Here is a 12,576-nt window from a genome sequence, read left to right as displayed (position 1 = left end):
CAGTAGGTTTATCCCAGACAGGTTTATCCCGGGTTTATCCCAGACAGGTTTATCGCAGTCAGGTTTATTGCAGTCAGATTTATCCCGGGTTTATCGCAGCCAGGTTTATCACAGAGAGGTTTATCCCAGGTTTATCCCGGGTTTATCCCAGGTGGGCCCTGAGGGTCCCGAATCCCGGGAATAGATCCCGGCAATCCCTATCCCGGTCTGACAGCGCCACCTGCCGTGTGCGCGGGGACACGCGCGGGGGGGACACGGCGGGGACAAGGGGGTGATGGCACCGGGACAGGAACCACCGGGACAGGAATCCCGGGACAGAATTCCGAGGACAGAATCCCAGGGACAGAATCCCCAGGACAGAATTCCGGGACAGAATCCCCGGGACAGAATTCCCGGGACAGAATTCCGGGACAAAACCCAGGGACAGAATTCCAGGGCAGAATCCCAGGGCAGAATCTCCAGAACAGAATTCCTGAGACAGAATTCCCGGGACAGAATCTCTGGGACAAAATTCCCGGGACAGAATGCCCAAGACAGAAATCCTGGGACAGAATCCCCGGGACAGAATTCCGGGGATGAGAATTCCCTGGAGAGAATTCCCAAGACAGAATCCTCGGGACAGAATTCTCAAGATAAAATTCCCTGGAAAGAATTCCAGGGACAGAATTCCGGGTCAGAATTCCCAGAACAGAATCCCCAGGACAGAATCCCCAGGACAGAATTCAGGACACAGAATTCCCAGGAAAGAATTCCGAGACAGGATCCCAGGGACAGAATTCCGGGGACAAAATTCCAGGGACAGAACTCCCAGGACAATATTCCGGAGACAGAATCCCCAAGACAGAAATTCCTGGACAAAATTCCCAGAACAGAATTCCAGGGACAGAATTCCGGGGTAGAACCCAGGGACACAATTCCCGGGATCGGCAGCGCAGGAGTGGGGGCGTTGTTATGCAAATCAGGGGGCGTGGTTTCCCGGGCTCCTTCTCCTGGTCTATGGGCGTGGCCAGCTCGGTCAGGGGCGGGGTTTTCCTTTAGGGGCGTGGCCTGGGGCGTCTCAAACATTCGGCTGACGGGGGCGTGCTCGGTGGGCGTGTCCTCGATGTGGGCGCGTCCAGGGGCGTGTCCCCTCTGTGGGGGCGTGTCCGGGGGCGTGTCCCCGCGGTCGGCCGTGCCGTGGGGGGGCCATGGCGTGGTCCCGGTACCAGCTGGGCCTGGCCGCGCTCATGCTCCTCACCGGCTCCATCAACACCCTGGCGGCCAAGTGAGTCCCCCAAAATACCCCAAAATCCCCCGGGGCCCGCCCCGCCCCCCTCGGTGTCGCGGCTGTGTCCCCGTGAGTGGCTTTGGGGACCCCCCCCGGGGCTTTGGGGTCACCTCGGTGTCCCCACCCCACAACGGGGGGATAATTTTGGGGGATCCGGCTCCTTTTGGGGTCGGGGAAGGAATTTTGGACTCCTCCGGCCCATTTTGGGGTGGAGCCCCCCCCGGGTGCCCGTGCGGCTCCTCCCGCTCCCCAAAATCCCGGGAAGCGCCGCAGTGACGTCATTGCCAACCCGCGGCCATCCCAAAATGTGCCCGGGCAGGGCGGACCTGCCGGGCCGGCTCATCCCGGCCGATCCCGGCGGATTCCGGCCGATCCCAGCGGATCCCGGCCGATCCCAGCCGATCCCGCCCGATCCCGGCCGATCCCAGCGGATTCCGGCCGATCCCGGCCGATGCCAGCCCCGGAAAGGGAAACTGAGGCGGAGGGGACACGTGAGGTCCCAAAAAAGCCTCTTGCGACACCCCCGGGAATGAGTCAGCCCCGAATCTCCCGGATTGGCGGAAAACCGCGATGGGAGGGGTCCCTGGGGGGTCGGGGGCGTTCCCTGCTGAATTTGGGGGCGCCCGGGGGACATTTGGGTCTGTGGAATGGGAAATCCGCATCCAAAGGGTCCTGCTTTGGCCAGAGGGCGGTTGGAGCACCCAAAAAAAGGGGGATTTACCCCAAATTGGGGCTGGGGCGTCCAGCGATTTTATGGATCTGGCGTTCCCCAGGATCCGGAGTTTTGGGACATGGGGTGTCCCATTCCTGTGTTCCTCAGTCCCAGGTCCGGAGTTTTGGGACATGGAGTGTCCCGTTCCCGGTGTCCCGTTCCCGGTGTCCTGTTCCCAGTGTCCCGTTCCCGGCTGTCACTCAGGATCCGGATTTTTGGGACATGGGGGTGTCCCGTTCCTGGTGTCCCGTTCCCGGCTGTCGCTCAATCCCGGGATCCCAGCCAGGGCTGCTCAGGCCGGGACAGGCCCGGCGGTGTCACCTTCCTGGGGACATCCCGGCCCGGCGGTGTCACCTGAGGGCGCTGCTGTCCCAGGGCACGGCCCTGAGTGCCGGGATTTCGGGATGATCCCGATCCCGATCCCTCCCAGGTGGGCTGACAACTTCAGCGCTCCGGCTGCGATGGGAAAGAGGAGCACAAATTCCAGCACCCCTTCCTGCAGGTGAGATTCCCGATTCCAGTCCCATTCCCGATCCCAACACCCCTTCCTGCAGGTGAGATTCCCAGTTCCAGCCCATTCCTGCAGGTGAGATTCCCGACCCCAGCCCCATTCCCGCAGGTGAGATTCTCAATTCCATCCCCATTCCAATTCCAGCCCCCCATTAGCCCCCCCAATTCCCAACCCCATTCCCGATTCCAGCCCTGTTCCCGATTCCAATCCCTTCCTGCAGGTGAGATTCCAGATCCCAGCCCCATTCCTGATCCCAGCCCCGTTCCCGACCCCAACACCCCTTCCTGCAGGTAAGATTCCCAACCCCAGTGCCATTCCAGATTCCAACCCCATTCCCGATGCCAGCCCCCGTTCTCAATCCCAGCCCCATTCCCGATCCCAGCACCCCTTCCTGCAGGTGAGATTCCCAATTCCAGCCCCGTTTCTCAATCCCAGCCCCATTCCCGATCCCAACACCCCTTGCTGCAGGTGAGATTCCCAATTCCAGTCCATTCCCAATTTAATCCCCATTCCTGATCCCAGCCCTGTTCCCAATCCCAGCCCCATTCCCAAAACTCCAACCACATTCCTGATTCCAGCCCCGTTTCAAATTCAGCCCCATCCCAATTCCAATCCCTTCCTGCAGGTGAGATCCCAATTCCAGCCCCATTCCTAGTTCCAATCCCATTCCTATGGGATGGGCTGATTCCAGCCCCATTCTCGACTCCAGCCCCATTCCCAATCCATCCTCATTCCCAATTCCAATCCCATTCCTGATTCCAACTCCATTACTGCTTCCAATCCCAATCCTGCTGGTGATCCCCCTTATTCCAGCTTCCAGCCCCAAATCCTGCAGGTGACAATCCCATTCCAGCTTCCAGCCCCATTTCCTACTTCCAAAGCCATTCCTGTAAGTGACAATCCCATTCCAGGTTCCAGCCCCATTATTACCATTTCCAGCCCCATTCCTACAGGTGAACCCCCTTTCCAATTTCCAGCCCCCAGTCCTACACCTGAACCCCATTGTTCCCATTTCCAGCCCCCTTTCCTACAGCTGATCCCCCCTTTTCCAGCTTCAGCCCCATTCCTACAGGTGAACCCCATTATTCCGTTTCCAACTCCCTTTTCTACTGCTGATCCTCCTTCACAGCTTCCAGGCCCATTTCCTACACTTGAACCCCATTATTCCCATTTCCAGCCCCATTCCTACACAGGAACCCCATAATTCCCATTTCCAACTCCCATTCTACATGTGAACCCCTTTTCCAGTTTCCGGCCCCCATTCCTGCAGATGAACCCCATTATTCCCATTTCCAGCCCCCATTCTTACAGGTGAACCCCGTTATTCCCGTTTCCAGCCCCCATTCCTGCAGGTCATCCCCCTTTTCCAGTTTCCAGCCCCATTCCTAAGGTGATCACCCCATTCCAATTTCCAGCCTTCCTATTCCAGCTTCCAACCCCATTCATACACATGAACCCCATTATTCCCATTTCCAGCCCTCTTCCTACACATGAACCCCATTATTTCCCATTTCCACCCCCAAATCCTACACATGAACCCCATTATTCCCATTTCCAACCCCAAATCCTACACATGACCCCATTATTCCATTCCAACCCCAAATCCTACACACGAAACCCCATTATTCCCATTTCCAACCCCAAATCCTACACATGAACCCCATTATTCCCATTTCAACCCCAAATCCTACACTTGAACGCCAGTATTCCCATTTCCAACCCCAAATCCTACACCTGAACACCATTATTCCCATTTCCAACCCCAAATCCTACACTTGAACGCCATTATTCCCATTTCCAACCCCAAATCCTACACTGAACACCATTATTCCCATTTCCACCCCAAATCCTACACTTGAACGCCAGTATATCCCATTTCCAACCCCAATCTACACATGAACCCCATTATTCCTCATTTCCAACCCCAAATCCTACACTTGAACGCCATTATTCCCCATGTCCCCCAGGCCGCCGGGATGTTCCTGGGGGAATTCTCCTGCCTCCCGGTGTTCTACCTGCTGCGCCTGCGGGATCGGCGCCGCGCGCATCGGGATCGGGATCGGGATCGGGATCGGGATCCAGCCCCGGCCCCGGCCCCATCCCGACCCTCAACGCCCTGCTGTTCCTGCCTCCCGCCCTGTGCGACATGGCCGGCACCAGCATCATGTACGTGGGTGAGTCCGCCACGCAATCCCCTGGAATTGCCCAATTTTCAGGGAATTTCTGGAAGTTTCTGGAAGTTTCCGTCGGGCCCTGAGCGCTTTTCCCGCCGTTTTTTCCCGCAGCTTTGAACATGACCAGCGCCCTCCAGCTTCCAGATGCTCCCGGGGCTCCCTCATCATCTTCACGGGGCTGCTCTCGGTGGCGTTCCTGGGCCGGCGGCTGGAGTGGAGCCACTGGGCGGGAATCCTGCTCACCATCCTGGGGCTGGCGCTGGTGGGGTTGGCGGATCTGCGCGGGAACCCCGGCGGCACCGGGCGCGGGCTGGCCGACGTCATCACCGGTATCCCGGGAATGCCGGGGCATCGCGGGAATGCCGGGGCAGTGGGGACATGGGCTGGCTGACCTCATCATGGGTATCCCAGGAATGCCAGGGCATCTCAGGGCATCGCGGGTATCCCGGGAATGCCGGGACAGTGGGACATGGACTGACACCATCAACGGTATCCCAGGAATGCCGGGGCATCACGGGAATCCCGGGAATGCCGGGGCGGTGGGACACGGGCTGGCATCACGGGAATGCCAGGAATGCCAGGGCATCCCATGGCATCATGGGTATCCCAGGAATGCCAGGGCATCCCATGGCATCACGGGTATCCCAGGAATGCCAGGGCAGTGGGACGCGGGCTGGCCGATCTCATCACGGGTATCCTGGGAATGCTGGGGCAGTGGGAACACAGGATGGCATCAGGGGTATCCTGGGGCAGTGGGAAACAAGCTGGCATCATCACGGGTATCCCAGGAATGCCAGGGCATCGCGGGGGACCGAGGGTATCCCAGGAATGCTGGGGTGGTGGGACATGCGCTGGCATCACCGGTATCCCAGGAATGCCTGGGCATCCCACGGCATTGTGGGTGTCCTGGGAATGCCAGGGCATCTCAGGGCATCAAGGGTATCCCGGGAATGCTGGGGCAGTGGGACATGGGCTGGAATCGCGGGAATGCCAGGGCATCCCAGGGCATTGCATCTATCCCGGGAATGCCGGGGCAGTGGGACACAGGCTGGCATCACAGGAATCTTGGGAATGCTGGGGCGGTGGGACATGGGCTGGCATCGCAGCTATCCTGGGAATGCTGGGGCATCCCGGGGCATCGCGGGAATCCCAGGAATGCTGGGGCAGCGGGACACGGGCTGGCATCAGGGATATCCTGGGAATGCCGGGGCAGTGGGACATGGGCTGGCATCATCACGGGTATCCCAGGAATGCCGGGGCATCCCGGGGCATTGCGTGTGTCCTGGGAATGCCGGGGCAGTGGGACACGGGCTGGCATCACGGGTATCCCAGGAATGCCGAGGCACTGGGACACGGGCTGGCATCGCGGGAATGCCAGGGCAGTGGGACACAGGATGGCATTGCGGGTGTCCTGGGAATGCCGGGGTAGTGGGACACGGGCTGGCATCACGGGTATCCCAGGAATGCCGGGGCAGTGGGACAGCCTTGGGATAGCAGGGTCACTCTATGGATGGTGACGTCACTCCTTGGGATGGTGGGATTATTCCATAGGATGGCGGGGTCACTCTATGGAATGGTAGGAAAGGCCCTTGGAATGGCAGGGTCACTCCACGGGATGGTGAGATCACTCCTTGGGATGGCAGGAAAACTTGGAATGGTGGGATCACCCTTTGAATGGTGGGATGACTCCTTGGGATGGCGGGATCACTCCTTGGGATCGCAAGAAAACTTCTTGGAATGGCGGGGTCACTCCTTGGGATGGTGGGAAAAGTCTTTGGAGAATGTCAGGGTCACTCCATGGAATGGCGGGAAAACTTCTTGGAATGGGGGGGATAACCCCTTGGGATGGGGGGATCACTCCATGGAATTGGGGGGGAAACTTCGTGGGATCGGGGGATCACTCCATGGAATGGCAGGAAAACTCCTTGGAACGGCAGGTCACTCCATGGATGGTGGGAAAACCTCTTGGAATGGTGGGATCATTCCTTGGAATGGCAGGGTCACTCCTTGGGATGGTAGGAAAGGTCCTTGGAATGGCAGGTCCACTCCATGGGATGGCGGGATCACTCCTTGGGATGGCAGGGAAACTTGGAATGGTTGGGATCACCCTTTGAATGGTGGGGATCCCTCCTTGGAATGGTGGGATCCCTTCTTGGGATGGCGGGATCACTCCTTGGGATCGCAAGAAAACTTCTTGGAATGGCGGGGTCACTCCTTGGGATGGTGGGAAAAGTCTTTGGAGAATGTCAGGGTCACTCCATGGAATGGCGGGAAAACTTCTTGGAATGGGGGGATAACCCCTTGGGATGGGGGGATCACTCCATGGAATTGGGGGGGAAACTTCGTGGGATCGGGGGATCACTCCATGGAATGGCAGGAAAACTCCTTGGAACGGCAGGGTCACTCCATGGGATGGTGGGAAAACCTCTTGGAATGGTGGGATCATTCCTTGGAATGGCAGGGTCACTCCATGGGATGGTGGAAAACCTCTTGGAATGGTGGGATCATTCCTTGGAATGGCAGGGTCACTCCTTGGGATGGTAGGAAAGGTCCTTGGAATGGCAGGTCCACTCCATGGGATGGCGGGATCACTCCTTGGGATGGCAAGGAAACTTGGAATGGTGGGATCACCCTTTGAATGGTGGGATCACTCCTTGAATGGTGGGATCCCTTCTTGGGATGGCGGGATCACTCCTTGGGATCACAGGAAAACTTCTTGGAATGGCGGGGTCACTCCTTGGGATGGTGGGAAAGCCTCTTGGGATGGTGGGATCACTCCTTGAAATGGAGTAATCACGCCATGGAATTGGGGAGGTCACTCGTTGGAATGAGGGGATCACTCCTTGGAATTGGGGAATCACTCCTTGGAATTGGGGAGATCACTCCCTGGAATGATGGGATCACTCCATGGGATGGCGGGAAAACCTCTTGGAATGGGGGGATCTCTCCTTGGGATGGGGAGATCTCTCCGTGGATTGGTGGGGTCACTCCTTGGATTAGTGGGATCACTCCTTGGAATTGGGGGATCATTCCCTGGAATGGGGGGATCACTGAAGCACAGACAAACTAATTAAAGTTGGAAAGGAGGGAATGAAGGGTGTTTATTACGTCACGGGCACGAGCAGAATATTGGAATATTTTCCCACACCATTTGGGAAGTCACAGACTCCCTGCTATTTATCCAGAAAGGTTTTACATATTCACACGGTTTTTAAGGGCACATAATGCATATTCATTACCTGTATTATAATCAGCTGAATATTCATTACGGCTGCGTAATTGTTCTCCCTTAATTGGGGTCGGTGGGTTTTGAAATGAGGGATGGGCGTACAGGAGGAAGAAAATCATCTTCCTCACTGAACTCTTCACCCACGGCCAGTCGGACCTTTTGGCCTGCTGGTCACAGTCTAAGCCTGTCCTAACTCTTGGATATGTCCTTAAGGCCGGGTTTTTTATGGCTCCTGCCCTTTCACCATGCTCCATCCATCCCCCGTCGCTCGGAATTTTACTTTTCCCTGATATTTTTGTTACTCTTTAACCAGAGTACATGATCCCTGCTAGCGACATTTCTAACTTAACTCCTTAATTTATTTAAAACCTTAACTAAAATATTCAGTCTTTTACTGTCTTAATTATAGTTCCAGCCAGCTCCTCGACCCATCTGCACTTTTCAATTAGCCTAATTACATTTCTAGCTGGCCCCTGGACTCATCACTCCTTGGAATGGGGGGAAAACTTCTTGGAATGGGGGGAATTCACTCCTTGGAATGGGGGGAATTCACTCCTTGGAATGGGGGGGGCTCACTTTTCCCCATTTTCCTCCTCTCTTCCTTTTCCCTCTTTTCCCTGTTGTTTTCCCTGTTGTTATTCCTCTTTTCCCTGTTGTTTGCCCTGTTGTTATCCCTGTTGTTTGCCCTGTTGTTATCCTGGTTTTCTCTGTTCTTTTCCCTGTTTTCCCCTGTTGTTTTCCCCATTTTCCCTGTTGCTGTCCGGGTTTTCCCTTTTGTTATCCCAATTTTCCCTCTTGTTTTCCCTCTTATTATCCCAATTTTCTCTGTTGTTTTCCCTGTTGTTATCCCGATTTTCCTTGTTGTTTTCCCTGTTTTCCCTTTTCTTTTCCCTGTTCTTTTCCCTGTTATCCCAGTTTTTCCTGTTGTTACCTCCATTGTTATCTCTGTTTTCCCTGGTTTTTTCCCTGGTTTTTCCCTGTTGTTTTCCCGATTTTCCCTGTTGTTATCCCTGTTCTTATCCCTGTTCTTTTCCCTGTTATCCCAGTTTTCCCCACTTTTTTCCCTTTTTTTTCCTTGTCGTTTTCCTTGTTTTCCCTGTTGTTATCCCTGTTTTCCCTTTTCCCTGTTTTATCCCGATTTTCCCTGTTGTTTTCCCTGTTGTCCCTGTTGTTATCCCAATTTTTCCTGTTATTATCCCTGTTATTTTCCCTGTTGTTATCCCTGGTTTTTCTTTTCCCGGTTCTTTTCCCTGTTGTTATCCCAGTTTTTCTTGTTGTTATCTCTGTTCTTTTCCCTGTTGTTTTCCTGATTTTCCCTGTTGTTATCCCGGTTTTTCCTGTTGTTATCTCTGTTCTTTTCCCTGTTTTCCCTGTTGTTTTCCTGATTTTCCCTGTTGTTATCCCGGTTTTTCCTGTTGTTATCCCTGTTGTTTTCCTTGTTTTCTCTGTTCTTTTCCCTGTTGCTATTCCTGTTTTCCCTGTTCTTTTCCCAATTTTCCCTGTTGCTATCCCGGTTTTCCTGTTGTTATCCTGGTTTTCCCTGTTTTCCCAGGTGACCTCCTGATCCTGCTGGCCCAGGCCATCGTGTCCATCCAGATGGTGCTGGAGGAGAAATTCATCTTCAGCCACGACGTGCACCCCGCTGCGCGCCGTGGGCACCGAAGGTCCGCGATTCCCTTAAATCCCAGAAATCCTGGGAATCCCCAACAGTGGGAATCCCATGAAAATACCATGGCTCATCCCATGGGGATCTCCTGCAGAAATCTGGGAATTCTCAGATTGGAATTGGGGCCCAGAGCTGGTGCTCCCAGAGCCTCTGCCCCATTCCCAGGGGATTGGGATGAGATTGGGACTGGATTGGGATTGGGATTGGGATTGGGATTGGGATTGGGATTGGGATTGGGACTGGGGCCACAGCCGGCTCTCCTGGAGCCTCTGCCCCATTCTCAGGGGGACTGGGATGGGATTGGGGCTGGATTGGGATTAGGATTGGGATTGGGATTGGGATTGGGATTGGGATTGGAATTGGGATTGGGACTGGGGCCACAGCTGGCTCTCCTGGAGCCTCTGCCCCATTCCCAGTGGATTTGGATGGGATTGGGGCTGGATTGGGATTGGGATTGGGACTGAGGCCACAGGTGTTTCTCCTGGAGCCTGTGCCCATTCCCAGGGGGTTGGGGCTGTCTTGGGATTGGGATTGGGATTGGGATTGGGATTTGGATTGGGATTGGGATTGCGGCCACAGCCAGCTCTCCTTGAGCCTCTGCCCCATTCTCAGGGGACTGGGATGGGATTGGGGCTGGATTGGAATTAGGATTGGGATTGGGATTGGGATTGGGGCCACAGCCAGCTTTCCTGGAGCCTCTGCCCCATTCCCAGGGGATTGGGGCTGGATTGGGATGGGGATTGTGATTTGGGTAGGGATTGGAATTGGAATTGGGACTGGGGTCACAGCCAGCTCTCCCGGAGTGTCTGCCCCATTCTCAGGGGATTGGGATGAATTTGGGGCTGGATTGGGATTGGGATTGGGATTGGGGCCACAGCCGGCTCTCCTGGATCTTCTGCCCCATTCCCAGGGGATTGGGATGGGATTGGGGCTGGATTGGGATTGGGATTGGGATTGGGGCCACAGCCGGCTCTCCCGGAGTGTCTGCCCCATTCCCAGGGGATTGGGATGGATTTGGGGCTGGATTGGGATTGGGACTGGGGCCACAGCCGGCTCTCCCAGAGCCTGTGCCGCATTCCCCGGGCAATTCCACGGAAATCCCGATTCCCCGCAGGTCTTTTCGGCTTCTCCATCCTGGCGCTGCTGCTGGTGCCGCTGTCCTTCATCCCGGCGGGGCGGCTCTCGGGGAACCCCCGCGGCGTCCTGGAGGATCCCGCGGACGCCTGGTGCCAGATCCGCCGGGAGCCCCTGATCCTGGCGGCGCTGCTGGGCAACATCGGGAGCATCTCCTTCTTCAACTTCGCGGGGATCAGCGTGACGCGGGAGCTGAGCGCGACCACGCGCACGGTGCTGGACAGCCTGCGCACGCTGCTGGTCTGGGCGCTCAGCCTGGCGCTGCGCTGGGAGCGCTTCCACGCCCTCCAGATCCCGGGATTCGCCCTGCTCCTGGCCGGGGCCGCGCTCTACAACGGCCTGCACCGCGCGCTGCGGGGCGCCCGGGATACCGGGAATGCCGGGAGTGACCCACAGGAGAGGGAAGCGCTGCTGGGAGGGGATGGAGATGGCGGCAACATCCAGGGATGAGCGGGTGTTCCTTGGGATTGGCATCCCGGGGATTGGGATTGGGAATTGGCCCTGCAGGGAATGTCGGCTGTGCCGGCTCTTCCTGGTGGGATATGGAACCAGATTTGGCTCTCCTGGAGCCTCTACTCCATTTGTAGGGATTGGGGTGGGATTAGGACTGGATTGGGATTGGAATTGGGGTTTGGATTGGGATTGGGAATGGGATTGGGAATTGTCCCTGCAGGGAATGTCAGCCAGGGGTGAAGAGGCTGTGCCGGCTCTTCCCAGTGGGATACAGACCCTGAGACGGCTCTCATGGAGCCTCTGCCCCATTCCCAGGGGATTGGGATTGGGATGGGATTGGGATTGAGATTGGGTTTGAGGCTGGAATTGGAGTGGTTTGGGGCTGGAGCCACCCATTTCCCAGCCCATGTTCCCAATAAAGCCACTCTGCCCATTCCATGGGGATCTCTGGTGGGGATCCTGCAGAAATTTGGGAATTCTCAGGGGTGGCAGAGGACAGGGACTGTCCCCCAGGCTGTCCCAGCAGGAATTGTCTCTGGGAACGTTCCCAGGGGTTGGGACTGGGAATTGGCCCTGCAGGAAATGTCGGTTGTGCCGGCTCTTCCCAGTGGGATACGGAACCAGAGTTGGCGCTCCTGGAGCTTCTACCCCATTCCCAAGGGATTGGGGTGGAATTAGGACTGGATTGGGATTGGGATTTGGATTGGGATTGGGAATTGTCCCTGCAGGGAATGTCAGCCAGGGGCAGAGAGGCTGTGCTGACTCTTCCCAGTGGGATACAGACCCAGAGCTGGTGCTCCCAGAGCTTCTGCCCCATTCCCAGGGGATTGGGACTGGATTTGGATCGGGATGAGTTTGGAGCTGGATTGGGATTGGGATTCATGTGGGTTTGGGGCTGGATCCACTCCCTTCCCAACCCAGGTTCCCAATAAAGCCCCTCTGCCCATTCCGTGGGGATCTCTGGTGGGGATCCTGTGGAAATTTAGGAATTCTCAGGGGTGGCAAAGGACAGAGACTGTCCCAGCAGGATTTGCCTTTGGGAATATTCCCAAGGATTGGGATTGGGAATTGTTCGCGCAGGGAACGTCAGCCAGGGGTGGAGAGGCTGTGCCGGCTCTTCCCGTTGGGATACAGACCCTGAGACGGCTCTCATGGAGCCTCTGTCCCATTCCCAGGGGATTGGGACTGGATTGGGATCAGGATGGGTTTGGGGCTGGATTGGGATGGGTTTGGGGCTGCACCCACTCCCTTCCCAGCCCATGTTCCCAATAAAGCCCCTCTGCCCATGGCTCATTCCATGAGGACTTCCAGGAGAATCCTGCAGAAATTTGGGAATTCTCAGGGATAGAAGACAGGGACTGTCCTCCAGGGTGTCCCAGCAGGATTTTTGGGAATGTTCCTTGGGTTCAGTGTGCTGGGGATTGGGAATT

The 12,576-nt window shown here is 56.4% G+C and overlaps 1 protein-coding gene across 1 annotated transcript; it reads left to right on the top strand.

Annotated features, from left to right (window-relative positions):
- The first annotated feature begins 1,151 nt into the window (after window positions 1-1,151).
- Window positions 1,152-12,319, top strand: SLC35F6 (solute carrier family 35 member F6). The gene is given in 11 exon segments (XM_054295300.1): window positions 1,152-1,264; window positions 2,410-2,429; window positions 2,432-2,481; window positions 4,458-4,596; window positions 4,599-4,664; window positions 4,776-4,795; window positions 4,797-4,814; window positions 4,816-4,993; window positions 9,446-9,531; window positions 9,533-9,557; window positions 10,674-12,319. Coding segments are annotated over 11 exon segments (1,149 nt in total). The 5' UTR covers window positions 1,152-1,187; the 3' UTR covers window positions 11,144-12,319.
- Window positions 12,320-12,576: the final 257 nt, after the last annotated feature.

Source organism: Melozone crissalis, unplaced genomic scaffold, assembly GCF_028551555.1.
Source record: "Melozone crissalis strain CALT ecotype California unplaced genomic scaffold, PUWL_Pcris_2 ptg000617l_1, whole genome shotgun sequence".
NCBI lineage: Eukaryota > Metazoa > Chordata > Aves > Passeriformes > Passerellidae > Melozone > Melozone crissalis.
This window is presented reverse-complemented; position numbering and strand designations above follow the sequence as displayed.